This window comes from Hypanus sabinus, chromosome 9 (assembly GCF_030144855.1).
Source record: "Hypanus sabinus isolate sHypSab1 chromosome 9, sHypSab1.hap1, whole genome shotgun sequence".
Taxonomy (NCBI): domain Eukaryota; kingdom Metazoa; phylum Chordata; class Chondrichthyes; order Myliobatiformes; family Dasyatidae; genus Hypanus; species Hypanus sabinus.
In genome coordinates, this window is record NC_082714.1 from 7,246,727 (window position 1) to 7,264,757 (window position 18,031).

The following is an 18,031-nucleotide window of genomic DNA, read 5'->3' on the forward strand; positions in this document are numbered from 1 at the left end:
TAGGAATTTGCTGTGGTGTGTTTGTGCTGCAAGCATAAAAAACACGTTTCAACGATTATAAAAAGTAGCGAACTAATTAAAAATAAACTTAGAGGTTAAAATATGGATATAAGTGCATAATTCCATGACTATCAGCATGTATTTACAATTTAAACAGAATAGTAAAAATTGTTTTAAAATGTTTACTGACAGTGACTGACATAATAGAATGGGGTTGGGGAGTGGTTGATCAGGTTAACTGCTTGGGAGAAGAAACTTTTAAGATGATGTGAAGCTTTTGTTGTAATAGTCCTGTAGTGCTTTCTGGAATGGAGTTTTTGGAAAAGTGAGTTTACACTTTTAATAACTTTATGTGCTATAACAGTGATTTTCTTCTCTGTGATGCACTGAAGGATCACAGGTTTTGTGTCTCGTAGCGACCATGGAGTTGGTAGGAGTACAACAGACCGACAGTTTTTCTTCATCAATCAGCGACCATGTGATCCAGTAAAGGTAACAGCAGCAAATTATGAATTGTTAAATTGAAGTAACTAACAACAGTGCTGTCTGCATGCATGCCGTCACAATGACTACAGTCGACTCAATCTTCCTGTTGGTCCTGTACAATTTAGCTGTTTGAATAACAACGACCATAAACAATATTAGTTGCATCCGCTCCTTGGTTAAATTAAAAAAAAAGAGATTAACCCACACAAATACTCAGCAGGTCAAGCAGCATCGATGGAGGGGAATAACCAGTCAATGCTTTGTGCCATTGCCCTTCATCAGGACTGGAACGGAAGAGGTAAGAGGCCAGAATAAGAAGGTGGGGGAGAGGGGAAGGGATACAAGCTAGCAAGTGACAGGTGTGACCAGGTGAGGGGAAAGATGTGTGGGTGGGGGAGCGGGAATGAAGTGAGAAGCTGGGTGGTCTAAAACACGAGACTCTGCAGATGCTGGAAATTCAAAATGCTAGAACTTAGCAGATCAGCAGCACCTATGTCCCAATAAAGGGTCTTGGCTTGAAACAGTGGTTTTGTTCCTCTCCACTGATGCTGGGAGAGAAGCAGTGGAAGAATTAAAGGCCTGAAGAAGAAGGAGGAGAGGGTGGACCATGGAGAAAGGGAAGGAGGAATGGAAACAGAGAGGTGATGGACAGGTGAGAAGAGAAGTGGGTAAGGATACTGACATTTCAGGTTGAGACATTTCATCAGCACTGGCCGTTCCAGCTGAAGGGTCTCAACCCAAGGTATCAACTGTCCAGTTCCCTTCATAGACGCTGCCTGACCTGCTGGGTTCCTCCAGCTCATTTGTGTGTTGCCCTGTTTGCTCTGCCTCCCATCCCCCAGATGAAAATAAGAAATTGTTCAATTGATACATAAAATCATTATATATCATTGTTTTTCCCTGACAATTTACAGAATTATTTTTCCATTCAGGTTTCAAAACTCATAAATGAAGTATATCACATGTATAACAGGCATCAGTATCCATTTGTTGTCCTGAATGTCTGTGTTGGTTCTGGTAAGTGACAGAAGTATATTTAAGAATTTTTCCCAAATATACAAAGATGAGAAAGTAAGGAGGTATTTATTCTTTATTGAGAAAGTAAGGAGGCATGGGATCTAAGGGGACATTGCTTTGTGGATCCAGAACTGGCATGCCCACAGAAGGCAAAGTGTGGTTGTAGACGGGTCATATAGAGGTCATATGCATGGAGGTCAGACACCAGTGGGGTGCCTCAGGGATCTGTTCCGGGACCCCTACTCTTCATGATTTTTCAAATGACCTGGATGAGGAAGTGGAGGAATGGGTTAGTAAATTTGCTGATGACACAAAGGTTGGGGGTATTGTGGATAGTGTGGAGGTTACAGCGAGACATTGATAGGATGTAAAACTGGGGTGAGAAGTGGCAGATGGAGTTCAACCCAGATAAGTGTGAGGTGATTAATTTTATTAGGTTAAATATGATGGCAGAATATAGTATTAATGGTAAGACTCTTGGTAGTGTGGAGGATCAGAGGGATCTTGGGGTCCGAGTCCATAGGACACTCAAAGCAGCTGTGCAGGTTAACTCTGTGGTTAAGAAGGCATATGATGTATTGGCCTTTATCAACAGTGGGATTGAGTTTAAGAGCCAAGAGGTAATTTTACAGCTATATAGGACCCAGGTCAGACCCCATTTGGAGTACTGTGCTCAGTTCTGGCCACCTCACTACAGGAAGGATGTGGAAACTATAGAAAGGGTGTAGAGGGGATGTACAAGGATGTTGCCTGGATTGGGGAGTATGCTTTACAAGAGTAGGTTGAGTGAACTTGGCCTTTTCTCCTTGGAGTGTTGGAGGATGAGAGGTGACCGGATAGAGGGGTATAAGATGATGAGAGGCATTGTTCATGTGGATAGTCAGAGGCTTTTTCCCAGGGCTGAAATGGCTAACATGAGAGGATACAGCTTTAAGGTGCTTGGAAGTAGGCACAGAGGAGATGTCAGGGGTAAGTTTTTTTACATAGGGAGTGGTGAGTGTGTAGAATGGGCTGCCGGTGATTGTGGTGGAGGTGGATATGATAGGGTCTTTTAAGAGACTCCTGGATAGGTACCTGGAGCTTAGAAAAATAGAGGGCTATGGGTAACCCTAGGTAGTTTCTAAGTAAGTACATGTTTGGCACAGCATTGTGGGCCGAAGGGCCTGTATTGTGCTGTAATTTTTCTGTGTTTCCATGAGAACTTTGGATGAAAGATATGGGAACTGATTTTCATTTATTTTAAATTGGGAGGAACAAATAACTTGTGGATTAATAGGAGTTCTGGACTTACTTTCGATTCAGATTGTTTATTGTCATTCTTCAGTACATACATGAGTGTAGAGGAGAACTAAATTATTGTTACTCAGGGTCTGATGTAGTGTAGAAAACACAACAAGACCATAAGATATAGGAGCAGAATTAGGCCATTTGGCTCATCGAGACAACTCAGCCATTTCATCATTACCGATCTATTTTCCCTCTCAACCCCAGTCTCCTGCCTTCTCCCCGTATCCCTTCATGCTCTGACCAATCAAGAATTTAACAACTTCTGACTTAAATATGCCCAATGACTTGGCCTCCACAGACATCTGTAGCAATGAATTCCACAGATTCACCACTCTCTGGCTAAAGAAGTCCCTCTACGGCTCTGTTGGAAAAGGATGCTCCTCTATTCTGAGGCTGTGTCCTCTGGTCTTAGACTCCCACTTCTTTTTTATAACCATAAAGAACACAATAAATATAAAAGCATTCCTATAAAATATGATGTACAAGTAACTGTTGTATACATAGATTGATTATATGTACATCCAGTGACATTTAGGTGATGTGTATATTGTGGTCATGGGGTTGTGGTGGGGTGAGTTGATGGGTGGAGGTGTTGATCAGCCTGACGGATTGAGGGATGTAACTGTTTTTGAGTCCGGTGGTCCTGGTGTGGATGCAGTGTAGTCTCCTCCATGATGGGTGTGGGACGAATTACATGGGCAGGGCGGGGAGGGGGAATGGGGGAATATTTCATGATATTACTGGTCTTTTTCCGCCGCCTTTCTATAAATATAACCAAGCTACTGACATGATGAAGGAAGCCCTGAATCCACCAAAGATAAAGGACTTTCATTGCTGCCGTAAATGCCAGCAGCGTAATGACAGTAAAATAGAATTCTATAAATATGCCTTTGATGTTGGTTGGGCAGTTTTGACTACCCATTGTAGAGCCCTCCATTCTCTGCAGTGCAGTTTCCATACCACATGGTGATGCAGAATGTTAAGGTGCTTTCCACTGTGCATCTGTGTAAGGAATTGCACATTGGTGTTCATCGACCAATGATTTATCAACTAAAGATCACTCTATCCACACTGAAAATGGTGTTATTCATTAAGATATGTTTTACTATTTCTAGAGTGTGTTGATGTCAATGTCACACCAGACAAAAGACAAATTCTTCTTCAGGATGAAAAGATCCTTCTCGCAATCCTGAAAACGTCTCTTACTCAGATGTACGATTCTGATGCGAACAAGCTTAACGTTAATCAGAAGTTTCATCAGAACGCAGGTAAAAATTACAATGTTCATTAATTGTGTGGTTTTTTAAAAAAAACTAATTGCTACTATGAAAACGAGATGGAATAATACAAGTAAAATTACTATTGTAATAGGGCTGGTACAGTAGTGTAGTGGCTATGTCAATGCTTTACGGTGCCAGGGAGCCAGGTTTGATTTCCGCCACTGTCTTTAAGGAGTTTGTACATTCTCTCCATGACTGGGTGGGCTTTCTCTGCATGCTCCAGTTTCCTCCCACATTCCAGTGAACTACAAGCGGGTTAGTAGGTTAATTGGTCACATGGGTGTGATTGCGCAGTGTGGGCTTGTTGGGTCAGAAGGCCAGTTACCGTGCTGTATCTCTAAATTGAGAGTAGGTTACAATTGTGAACAGCACTGAGGTATTGATTGCCTTATTGATAATTGGTTTGTTATTGTCATGTGTACTGAGATACAGTGAGAAGCTTATGTTCAGATTCATTCATGTACAATGAAACATACAGTGAAATGTGTTGTTTATGATAACAACCAACACAATCTAAGTGTCACATACATTCTCGCACCTACATAACATGCCCCCAATGTTCAACAGAGCAACACCGAACCCAACAACTAGGTGTATGTTTGCCTGCCATCCAGACAAATCATTCCATGCATAAGTACAGTGAGGTAGTAGAAAGCAATGAAGAATGTGGTGTTAAAGTTGCAGACAAAATGTAGGCAAGTGAAGTGCAAGGCCCATGATGAGGTAGACTGAGAGGTCAAGGGTATCGTACAAGAGGTCTGATAACAACGGGATGGAAGCAGTCCTTGGGCCATGATGGTATGTGTTCTGAAGCCTTTGTATCTTCTGCCAGACAGGAGGGAAAGAAGGGAGAGTGGCCAGGATAAGAGGGGTCTTTGATTACGTTGACTGCTTTACTGATGCAGCAGGAAGTGTAGACTGGGTTTATAAAATTCTAAGACATAGGAGCAGTCTGCTCCACTATTCAAAGTTCAAAGTAAATGTTATTATCAAAGAACATGTATGTCACCAGATACGACCCTGAGATTCATTTTCCTGCGGGCATACTCAGCAAATCTATAGAATAGTAACTATAACAGGATCAATGAAAGATCAACCAGAGTGCAGAAGACAACAAACTGTGCAAATGCAAATATAAGTAAATAGCAATAAATAACTAGAACGTGAGATAAAGAGTCCTTAAAGTGAGATCGTTCAATTGTGGGAATGTATGGACAAGAGGATATAGTTATCCTTTTTGTTCAAGAGCATGTAGTTACTGTTCTTGAACCTAGTTGTGCAAGACCTGAGGCACTTGTATAGTTGGCCCTCCTTATCCGCGGATTCCATATGTGTGGATTCAATCAACTGCGGATCGGGAAAACCTGGAATTTCTCTCTCCAGCACTCGTGGCTTGAGCATGTACAGACTATTTTTTTCTTGTCATTATTCCCTAAACAATATAGTATAACAAATATTTACATAGCATTTACATTGTATTGGGTATTATAAGTAATCTAGAAATGACTTAAAAGTACAGGGAGTCCCCGGGTTATGAATGAGTTCCATTCCTGAGTTTGTCTTTAAGTCGGATTTGAAGTCGGAACAGGGACATCTGATATTATTTAGTGTCAGTTAGCCAAAAGTTTTTCTTAGTCTATAGTACATATTTTACCTTTCTATGCATATAAAACACTTAAGAAACATACGTATTTCAATAATTTAACCACTGTGTTGTTTATTAATAATTATAGCTTTCATCGGGGCAGGGCCTTTCACATTCTCCATTAAAATTGTTCCGATCGTTGACCGACTGTAGCCTAATGCTTTTCCAATGACCGATGGCGTTTCACCTCTTTCTGATCACTTTATTACTTCCACCTCATTTTCAATCACGATTGTGATTATTTTCGTGAACAGAAGCACTGCGGATTCAGAGCTGCGCCGCTGGGTCCTAATGTCCACCGCTCAGAGCCATGTTAAATAAGGGACTTGAGTATCCGTGAATTTTGGTATCCGTGGGGGGTCCCGGAACCAGTCCCCCGCGGATAAGGAGGGCCGACTGTACCTTCCACCTGATGGCAGCAGTAAGAAAAGAGCATGGCCTGGGTGGTGAGGATCTCTGATGATGGATAATTCAATGACAAGATGGTGCCGGCGATCACGGGCGATTTTCTATGGGCTCTAGAATTGTTACCATTCAGTCAAGACTGATTTATTTTCTCTCTCAACCCCACTCTCCTGCCTACTTCCATAACAGCAAGGAACTTTGCCATAAAAATGTCAGGTAGAAACCGCAGGAATTGTGGATACAAGTTGTGGAGTCAGTGGAGGGGAGGTTGTTTCAAACACTCAAGTTCTTGTACATCTTGATCTGTGCATCCAAATGGGAATTGGATGAGTACAAGTGAAAAACTTAGACTGTACAGAGTGAGACAAAATATATTGCTGTACAGGGGCTAGCTGGAATAAGTGGCCTCTTTCTCTGCAGTAATAAATCTGTGTTTCATATATATGTGTAACTCTGACAACTATTCATGAATCCTAGCATAAATAATATTTTACTTCAAGATTGTGAAGGAACATTAACTTGAAAATTAGAACTTTTAACCCTTTATTCAAACCTTTCATCTTCACAAATATGTCAATTTCAGTCACCAAAAATATTAATCATTATCCTTTGGCATGAAGCACAATAGTTTTGGCATTGAGTTTGCATCTCAGATGTCACGGACCATAAGACCGTTAAACATGGGAGCAGAATTAGGACACTTGGCCCACCAAATCTGCACCACCATTCAATCATGGCTGAATTATTTTTCCTCTCAACTTTATTCTCCTGCCTTTTATCCTTTAATCTATGATGTCTTTAATCAAATTCAACAACTTTTAAATAGACTTTTGTAAATCTGGTAACTTATGTTGGAGCCAGAAAAAAATTAATAATACAAAGTTGGTAGCATGCAAAATGTAAAAATAAATAGATGCCTAGAAAGATACCTGATACACTCTAGTCCTTCCTTGTGAAGAGAATTGGTGTTCTCAATATCAGAGTAATACAGTATCGTAGCAATTAACATAACACTATTACAGCACCAGTAACCTGGGTTCAATTCTGCAGCTCTCTGTATGTTTGTACGTGCTCCCTGTGACCATGCAGGTTTCCTCCAGGCAATCTGGTTTCCTCCCACATTCCAAAAGTGTATGGGTTAGTAGTTAATTGGTCACATGGGTATAATTGGGTGGTGCGGGCTCATTGGGCTGAAAGGGCCTATTACCAAGCTGTATCTCTAATTAAAGTAAGCAACAGCAACCTTCAGGGTAAGTGGGAATGTGTAGTAAATACAACCTCGCCAGTGTGCCCAAAATTGGCTCCTTTTTAAAAAAATTGTTGCCAATGGTTGCTTTTGGCAATCTACAATTGTCTCCAATGGATTTTGTTACATAAAACATTATAGCATAGTACACCCACGTCGACCTTCTAACCTACTCTAAGGTCAATCCAAACCTTCCCCCACACACAGCCTTCCATTTTTCTCATGTACCTATCTAAGAATCTCTTAATTGTCTCTAATGTACCTTCCTCTACTGTCACCCCTGGCAGCTCATTTCATGCACCTACCACTCTATGTGTATAAAAGAAACCTACCCCTAATATCCCACCTATAATTTCCTCCAACCACATAAAATTATGACTCACACATATTAGCCACTTCCACCCTGGAAAAAGGTCTCTGCCTGTCTACTCTATCTATGCTTCTTATCATCTTCTATCAAGATACCACTCATTCTCCTTTGCTGCTGAGGGAAAGCCCTAGTTCACTGAACCTGCCCTCAAACAACATGCTCTCCAGGTCACAGTGGTTAGCGCAGTGCTTTACAGTACCAGCGACCCACTCCAATTCCTGCCACTGTCTGTGAGGTGTTTCTATGTTCTCTCCATGACTGTGTGAGTCTCCTCTGGGTCTTCCGGTTTCATCCCACTGTCCAAAGACCAACCTGTTGATAGGTTAATTGGGCATTGTAAATTGTCCCGTGATTAGACCAGCATTAAACCAACAGTTGCTGGGCAGCAAGGCTTGAAGGGCCAAGAAGGCCTATTTCACACTGTATCGCAATAAATAATTAAAATAAATAATAAACTTATGTCAGATCACTTCCAGTTTTTAGAAAACTTATTTTCTACTTCTATTTTCAGTTTCGGCAACCTATGAGAAAATTCCCCAGACTGTCATTCCAGATTCCTCCGTTGCAAATGAGCGTGGATCGGCTCCTGTGCGTTCAGAGAAGGAGAAGAATATAAGTATTGCCAGATTGCGTGAGGCATTCTCTCTACACCGGTCCTCATTCTGTAGATCTAAGTATGGTGAAAGGCAGGATTTACCAATGCAACGGAAACTGGATTCATTTTTGATGAACCGCGTGCAGAGCAGCCCTCAGTCTGATTTCAGGACTGGACCCCAAGATGGGACACCTCCCAGAAATTATGAGCAATTGCAGAAAGGCTGCAGAAGCTCAGAGAGCGACACAGATTCCGGAAGAGGCAATACCACGCCCTCTTCGATCGGCAGTAACACGCCTGAGGTCAGCACTTCAGCCAAATGTAGCGAGACCTCTGACAGTGCAGTGAGCTCACCCATTGTGCTGCAGAGCATCCCAGAATCTCGGAAAGGGGATGAAGAAATGAAAACTGAAGCAGCTATCTATGATGCCTTTACTCCCAACATTGCCATGTCTGCAGAGAAAGCTAATCCAATAGGAAATGGCGACCAGGTATCAGTGGATTCTCACTCGTATGATAATACCTTCCAGAATGCAAAACACGCTAAGTTTGAGGGTTCAGATGCTGATTTGCCTTGGGGTCTCGGACATTCCCAGAAACTGGAAGTTGATAGACCGGTGGAAATGAGTAAGAGGATTGTAAAGCTCCCTTTTTCAATGAGCCTTCTTGCCAAAAGGCTGAAAGTGATCAGTATGCAGCAAGCAGAGCAGGAAGAGGCGCAGAGATGCAGGCGATTTCGAGCCCAGATTAACCCCGGAGACAACCAAGCAGCAGAGGAGGAACTCCGGAAAGAAATCAGGTAATGATATTCGTCAGTGTTTGCGAGAATAAACCTGAGGAGTTATTTCCTTTGTCAATCACCCGTGGCACTTGGTTATCTGTTTGAAAAGATTATACACAGTCCAGAATTACTATACACATTATAACTAAGATTCATTCTGTCGGACTAATCAAAGATTGGTTCTTTTACAAGTCTTATCAAGTATTGATACATTTGAAGACTATAGGGCATACGAGCAGAGTTAGGCCATTTGGTCCATCAAGTCTGCTCCACCCTTTGATCATGGCTAATTTATTATCCCTCTTCAACCACATTCTACTGCCTTCTCCCCATAAACTTCAATGCCCTCTCTAAACAACCTTCACTTTAAATATACGCAATGACTTGGCATGCACAGCTATCTGTGGCATGAATTCCACAGATTCACTACCTTCTGATAAAAGAAAAATTCCTCCTCATCCCTGTTTTAAAGTGATGCCCTTGTATTTAGAGGTTGTGCCCTCTGGTCCTAGACTCCCCCACTATTGAAAACTTCCTCTCAAAGTCCACTCTATCTAGGCCCTTCAATATTTGATAGGTGTTAATGAGATCCCCCTCATTCTTCTGAACTTCAACAAGTACCAGCTCAGAGCTATCAAACTTACTCTCAATTCCTGAAGAATAGGAGCAAGTTAATATACCGGTTGTTGAAAATTACCAATGCAGCATGATAGGGTAGTGGTTAGCACCAGCAGCCCAGGCTCAATTCCACTGCTATCTGTAAGGAGTCTGGACTTTCTCGGGGTGCTCTGGCTTCCTCCTACAATCCAAAGACATATGGGTTGGGAGGCTAATTGGTCTCACTGGTGTAATTGGGCAGCTGGGATTGTTGAGCCGAATGAGCCTGTTACTATGCTGTATCTCTAAATGAAATAGAAATAGTACATGCCTGTAGCATTGGCTGCTGCCCCCTGGAAGTTGGCATGATCCCATTGGGCCAAACAACTTATTGTGGCATCAGGGCTGTAAGATGATTCTCGTTACTCTCGTCAGAGGTGGTGGTACAGGATTTTATAGTAATTTTAACATATTACACAGTCCTGCTGCCACAAAACAACACACTTCAATACATATGTCAGGAACAATAAACTTAATTCTGAAGATAAAATATATATTTCCTCACATATCATTACAAATCTGTTTAGTCAGTGGAATGTTCAACATTCAAGATTGTTTAGTGTCGTTTCCAGAACACCAGTGTAAAGGAGAGTGAAATAATTGTTACTCCAGATCCGATGCAGCAGAAAATGAAACACAATTAGATAAAGAACACAATATAAATAAATAACTTGTAAACGTAAATTGTACGTCCATAAAGTGACTCTAGGCATACAAGTGTCTTTATGTAAGGTGACTCTAACATGAAATGATAAAGAGTGGTGATTAGGAGTTCAGGGGTGGGGTAGTGGGTGGAGATGTTGATCAGCCTTGCTGCTTGGGAAAAATAATTGTCGTGTCTGGTGTTTATACAGTATATCCTTGATGGTGGGTAGGCTGGTGCCGGTGATGCGTTGGACAGTTTTGACTTCCCATTGTAGACCACCACAGTGCAGTTTCCGTATCGTAATGATGTAGCGTATTAGGATGCTCTCTATTGCGCATCTGTAGAAGGACACAAGTACATATATACATAGTTTGGCTCTCTTCAGCCACCTCAGAAGATAGAGGTGTTGGTGAGCTCTCCTGATTGTGTGCAATGTATTCTGAGACCATGAAGCAGTTGTTTGAGATATTAATATTCTCCATTAAACTGCAGCCACAAAATATTAAGTGATCTGTTTATTCCTGTCTATAGCAAAGACATGTTTGCAACCATGGAGGTTCTTGGCCAGTTTAACCTGGGATTTATTATCACCAAGCTTGGGTCGGACCTATTCATTGTTGACCAGCATGCCACTGATGAGAAATACAACTTTGAAATGCTGCAGCAACACACCGTTCTTCAAGGTCAAAGACTGATAGCGTAAGATGTTTCTTTCTTATACATTCCTGTAAAAAATTTTTCCACTAAATGCTAGATATTTTGGAATTATTGGCCCTCAAAGGCAGTGGACAATAAGAAATTTCAATATTGAGATGATTATTAACTTTGGACCATAAGTGGGTGATGTCGTTAGGACACAGATCAGCCATAACACAACTGAATGATGGAGCAAAGGCAGGAACCAGTCCCCTTTATTTCCTGTGTTTCTTTGTCTTTGACAAGTTTACATTGAGGACCTGATATTTAATTAACTTATTTATTTAAGCCAATCAACCCTACCAGAGCATAGGCCCTTGACAGCAGTTCACCAGATTACTCTGTCCTAGCTTTCAAGTTGTTCCAGGTGTAGCCCATCTTGGAAGATCCTTCCTCTCCCAGCGATGATGATGCCTTTGGAGCTTGTGTTGGCGTTTCTGTAGCTCTAGGCTTTTACAGGATGGGGTTGCTACCCCAGTGCCCAATCCTCCTCCTTTCACAGCCGAGCTTGGGACCTTCCATGATGGAGTTGATATTGTATTTTATTAAGATGCATCTTAATTTTTTTTGTAGTTGCAACTCAAATTGCCAGATTTGTTAAAATCTATTTTAAACCTTTTGAATTTGATTGGTGAGGGTGTTACAGGTTTCAAGAAGGCAGGAGAATGGTGTTGAGAAGGAAAATAAATCAGCCATAATTGAATGGCAGAGCTGACTGGATGGGCTTAAAGGCCTGATTCTGCTCCTACGTCTTGTAGTAGCATGTAAAAGAAGTTTGGATAGGTACATGGATGAGAAAGGACTGGAGGATATACTGTAGTCTGGGTGAGGTAGATGAATTGGAAAGTCCAGGGTGGCATGGAGGGGATGGGTCAAGGAGCTTGTTTCTTTGCTGAAGTTGATTATGCTTCAATTGATAGTGACTTGAGGGGAAAAAATGGTGGCTATAGGGAAGAGCAGAGGAATTGGAAATGATTAGTTTGTCCTAGGAGCTGGGATAGCCTCACTGGGGTAAATGGACTCCTCCTGTGCCATAACAAATCTATTAATAACAGAATCATTTTCTATTTCCACTCTAGACCCCAAAATCTTCATTTAACAGTAGTGAACGAAACTATACTGATGGAAAATATAGACATCTTCAGAAAGAATGGGTTCGATTTTATCATAAATGAGCAAGGTTAGTGTGATCCTGTTACTTCAAACATAGGCCAGAGGTTTGTTCAAAAGTCTGTTCTTAGATTTGTTATTTTTGCAAATGCTGGTAAACTTGCTAATTTATTTTGCGTTATATGGGAGATATCTGACTCTCTGAATGCCAGCCCCTCATTCAGGCTGTGTGTGTGTGGCTAGTTTCATTGCAACACCTGCTTACAAACAGCTTTACTTCCTGTTTTTGGCGGTTTTCAATGCAGCACCTCCTGCAGAGAAAGTGAAGCTGGTCTCCTTGCCGATGAGCAAGAACTGGACTTTTGGTGTCCAGGATATCGAGGAGCTGATTTTCATGCTGAGCGACAGCCCTGGGGTGATGTGCCGGCCGTCACGAGTCAGGCAAATGTTTGCTTCCAGAGCCTGTAGGAAATCAGTAAGTGCTCCTTAACACTTCCACTTGTAAGTACATTAAGTACATTCTATCCAGTGCATTGTATCCGTCTCTCTAATGCATTTGTATCCTTGTTAAACTGGACGTTCAGTTTAAGGTACAATGTTCAAGCTAAATTTATTATCCAAGTCCGTATACGTTTGGGTGGCAGGGTGGAGATATGTCCCTACTTAAGGAGGTGCAAGGTGCTCCTTCCCTCCACTAGCCTGAAGGTCACCCTTGGGCAAGGTGTAGCACACTATTAGGCACCCCTCCCCCCCCCCCCCCCCCCCCAGTCAGGGTCATGTGAAGCCATGGGAGCAGGTGATGGATGGTCGTATGAGCAGCTGGTGCATATCACAAATCCTGGTTATGCGACCACTGACGCCAGGCAGACAATCTCTGAAGAGTATTGGCTGGAGTTCACCTGTCTTGTAAAGACACTGCCCAGAAAGCTGCAATGGCAAACCGCTTCTGTAGAAAAATTTGCCAAGAACAATCATGGCCATGGAAAATAACATCACCCACGTCATACAACATAACATAATGAAAGAATCTGTGTCACCATATACTACCATGAGATTGATTCTCTTGCAGGCATTCACAGTAAATACAAAGAAACACAATAGAATCAATGAAAAACTACACACAAACAATGGTGGACAAACAATGTGCAAAAAACAACAAATTGTACAAATACAAAAAGAAAAACTAAGTTTTAAATATAGATAGGTAATTACTAAATAACAGTGAGAATATAAGTTCTAGACTCCTTGAAAGTGAGTCCATAGGTTGTGGAATCAGTTCAGTGTTGGGATGAATAAAGTTATCCACATGTTTGATGTTGCTAGCATTTTGTACGATTCTACATTACAATCAAAATAGAATATCCTTTATAACAGTTCAGTGGTGGTGTGAAAGAAGGTGGAAAACAGGGTTAATAGCAGGAATCTTAGCGGTGTAGAGGAACAAAGGGATCCACTTCCATAGATCCCTCAAAGCTGCCACACATGTTAATAGAATAGTTGAGATGGCTTATGGTGTGTTGGCCCTCATCAGTATGAGGATTGACTTCAAAAGCCATGAGGTAGTATTGCAGCTCTATGAAAACCTGGTTTAACTACATTTGGAGTATTGTGTTCAGTTCTGGTCGCCTCATCATTGGAAGGATGAGGAAGCTTGAGAGAGCATGCAGAAGAGATTTAGCCAGGAAACTCTCTGGATTGTAGAGCGTGTCTTATGAGGAGAGGTCGAGTGAGTTAGGGCTTTTCTCTTTGGAATGAAGGAGGATGAGAGGTGACTTGATAGAAGTGTAAAGGGTGTTAGGAGGCATTAATAGAGTGAACAGTCAGTGCCTTTTTCCCAGGGCAGAAATGGCTAATGCAAAAGGATATAATTTTAGCTGTTTGGAAGAAAGTATAGTAGCATGTCAGAGGTAGTGTTTTTTTTTTACACAGAGTGGTGGATGTGTGGAACACACTGCCAGGGGTGATGGTAGAAGCAGATACATTAGGGGTATTTGAGAGACTGTTAGGTACATGGATGTCATAAAAATGGAGGGTTATGTGGGAGGGAAGGGTTAGATTGATCTTAGAATAGGTTAAGAGGTATCATCATTGAGGGCCTGTACTGTTCTATATTCTATAACTCCCGCATTCACATTCCAGTTGTTGATATGTATTAGAAACAACAAACCCTTGGCACAGTGTGGTTGAGAAAATTAAACTCCAAAGCAGGAGATAGCTGAGGCAAGATCTTGAACTGAAACATGGTACCCATGTACTTAGTGTAACCCCCTGGGTCGCCTCAGGCTCGCTCAGCTCGTTTCCGTCTAGGGGGAGCAGCCTTTGGCACCGCCAAACTGGGTAATCAGCTGGTGTGGATGCTGTGTGATGTCCCCGCCTCGCCCACAAACAGACAGTACACCATAAGCGATTAAATGAGTACAATTTATAAAGGTTACTATAACTAAGTGATTAATAATGATACAGTATATATGAAGAGAAAAAATTATAGAAAAGTCCAAATCACTTCGTGCACAACCATTGGAGCTCAATTTCTGAAGTCTTCTGGCCACCATTCGATTCCCTCCGAACTCCTCAACTCGCAGCTCAGGACCCTCCAAGTGGTCAACCAGGCACGTCTAGCTTCATCCCCCCTCCTCGGAGTACCACCCGGCCTCGGACCCCCGCTTGGGGTCCGTTCCTCGCCCAGCTTATAGCATTGCATTCTGTCTCTCGACCCCCTCGCGCCGATCTGCCCAAAAGCCTGTCAACAAAAGCTTACAGACTCAGAAGAAAGAACATTAATCCCCATTTGGTTTACAAAGGAATACCATTCTCGTTATCAGTAAATTAGCATTCCTGCTAGTTAACAAAAAGAAGAAACCCTTTCCCAACAGTAACAAAGAAAAAAGAAGAAACCCCCTTTACATTAGCTTATGTAACTCTTTATTAACAGGTGATGATTGGGACTGCACTTACTAACAGCGAGATGAAGAAGTTGGTTACACACATGGGTGAGATAGAACACCCCTGGAACTGCCCGCATGGACGGCCAACCATGAGACATCTAGTCAACTTGGACATGATTTCTGTGGAATGAATGCGTGTGGCTGGATCATCTATATTAAACAGTTAATCTTCGATATGACTGCCCTGGTTTAGTGCCCAGGATACGTTTCAATAGTGCTAATGGCAGAGAAAATTGTCAACGCCCAGAGCAGGGGTTCCCAATCTTTTTTATGCCATAGACCCCGACTATTAATCGAGGGGTCCATGGACCCAGGCTGAGAACTCCTGGCCTAGAGACAGTTATTACCAACAGTCCTACAATGCTAGGGACTTAGCATAAACTCCTGCCCTTCTTCTTGTTGTTTGCTGCTCTGCTGGGAGTTGATGAAAAATCAGATCGCCACTTGGCTCAGTGTGCAGAGGCTGCCTCTGAGTTCTGCCACTAGCTGACCAAGCTGAGGAGCAACACAGGTGCCTGCCCAGGGCCTCATTCTGGCCAGAATGGTGAGTGCAAGTATAGTGGGACTGGTAGCCCCTAAGCCCCACCCTGACCTTCACAGGCTGCCTCCACGCACTGAGCCACAAGGGGATCCGTTGCTGGGAGATGGGGGTCGCTAGCAGAGGATAAGGACTGGCACAGCTTTGGGGAGAAATCTGCACCCGCTCCTCACACCGCAGCCTGCAGCCTGAGCAGTTACCTTTTTGTAATTATACCTGTGAGTGTTCAGACCAGAGGATCAAGAACAGGATAATGATCATCGTCCTGCGGGATAGCGTTAAGTGAGGGACAAAGGCTTATTCTGTCATCAGATGTAATTAGATTGTACAGTAGTAAATTGCCCTCTTTGCAACAGTGTACAAGATGTGAAATTTTAAACAGTACTACAGTTGCAGAAATATCATGGTTCTGTTTCATTTCTATTAAAATTTAAATTTGTACTCTTTTTGCAATATAAGTATACTGATGAATTCTTTACTGGGAGTTCGACGATAATGTGTAACTAAGCCCATTATGTGGTTCCTGAAATCAGCACAAAAAACATCATATCCACAAGATGTAGGATCAGAATTAGGCCATTAGGTTCATCGAGTCTGCTCCACCATTCAATCTTGGCTGATTTATTAACCGTATCAACCCCATTCTCCTGCCTTCTCCCCATAACTTTTGATGCCCTTGCTAATCAAGAACCAATCAACCTCCCATTGCCACAGAAGGCTGTGGAGGCCAACACATTGAATATATTTAAAGTGAAGGTTGATACATGTTAGATTAGTAAAGGCATCAAAGGTTACGGGGAGAAAGCAGGAGAATGGAATTGAAAGGGAAAATAATTCAGCCATGATGGAATGGTGGAGCAGACTCGATGGGCCGAATGGCCTAATTGTGCTCCTGTGCCTTATATGATAAAATTCAATACTTTGCAGTCTCTGAACTAATCACGAAGACAGTTTCTGGACAGACTAGGATCAGGTTTGCTAAGTGGATTAATTGGCTTGTTCCCCCATATCATCAATAACCCCTTAATACTGAAGAGGATAGTGGGGTTAGGTTAGATCAAGGGCAGCACAATAGTAGCTGCTATCATAATGCTATTACAGTGCCAAAATTCAAAGTAAGTATATTATCGAAGTAATATATGTAACCATGTACAATCCTGGCTTCATTTTATTTATTTCTTTATCTATTGATAGATTGATATACAGCACGGAATAGGCCTTTCCAGCCCTTTGAGCTACGCCACCAGCAACAACCAACTTAACCTAGCCTGATCGCGGGGCAATTGACAATGACCAATTAACCTACCAACCGGTACTTTGGACTGAGGGCATACTCACTAAATCCAATAACCATAATAGTCAGTGAAAGACCCCACCGATGAGGCAGACAGCCAGAGTTGAAAAGACAACAAACTGTGCAAATACAAAAAGAAAAAAAAATTAATAAATAATTAAGCAATAAATATTAAGAATATGCGATGAAGAGTCGTACAAAGGCAACCTGCATTCAATTCCTCCACTGTCTGTAAGGAGTTTGAATGTTCTGTCCATGGCTGTGTGAGTTTCCTCCCACATCCCAAAGACTTGCGGATTAGTAAGGTCACATGGGTGTGATTGGGCAGCACAGGCTCATCGGCCTGTGACTGTGCTGCACCTCGAAATAATCATTTGTAGTTTCACACTGTTGTAGCATCTTATGGACATACAGAAAGGGCAAGTTGACTTTTTCCCTGGAACATAGGAAGCTGGGGCATCTAGTGACCTACGGGGGTTTATAAAAGTATGAGGAGACAATAAGGTAACTGCCTTTTTCCCATAATAGGAGACTCTAAAACTGTATGGTATGGGTTTAAGGTGGGGGCAGGGAGAAGAATTTTAAAGGTTCAGGGTCCTGCTGAAGAGTCTCGACCCGAAACATCGACTATTTATTCCCCTCCATAGATGCTGCCTGACCTGCTGAGCTCCTCCAGCATTTCGTATGTATTACTCTGGATTTCCAGCATCTGCAGAATCTCTTGTGTTAAGGATCTGAGGGGCATCTTTTTCCACAGAGACGGTGGGTATGTGGAATGAGCTGCCAGAAGTGGCAGGTATAGCTACAACACTTTAAAAAAATATTTATACATATATACATGGATAAGAAAGGTTGGTAAAATCTGGGTCAAATGCAAGCAATTGAGAACATCCTCAATAGGTGGTGTTTCAAGAAGGCAGCATCCATCATTAAGGACCCTCACCACCCAGGACATGCCCTCTTCTCATTACTATCATCAAGGACGTACAGGAACTTCGTGTTTTAGGAACAGGTTATTCCCCTCCACCATCAG

General features: G+C 42.2%; 1 protein-coding gene across 2 annotated transcripts in view; it reads left to right on the forward strand.

Annotated features, from left to right (window-relative positions):
* pms2 (PMS1 homolog 2, mismatch repair system component) overlaps positions 1–16,150 on the forward strand; it is a 39,235-nt gene extending 23,085 nt beyond the window's left edge. For both annotated transcript variants that reach the window (XM_059979002.1, XM_059979003.1), the window contains 8 exons: positions 393–492; positions 1,419–1,503; positions 3,906–4,058; positions 8,248–9,130; positions 10,947–11,114; positions 12,191–12,291; positions 12,527–12,696; positions 15,154–16,150. In XM_059979002.1, the coding sequence (XP_059834985.1) occupies positions 393–492; positions 1,419–1,503; positions 3,906–4,058; positions 8,248–9,130; positions 10,947–11,114; positions 12,191–12,291; positions 12,527–12,696; positions 15,154–15,297 (1,804 nt within the window). In that variant the 3' untranslated portion in view covers positions 15,298–16,150. The remainder of the gene's footprint in view (positions 1–392; positions 493–1,418; positions 1,504–3,905; positions 4,059–8,247; positions 9,131–10,946; positions 11,115–12,190; positions 12,292–12,526; positions 12,697–15,153) is intronic.
* The last annotated feature ends 1,881 nt before the right edge of the window (positions 16,151–18,031 follow it).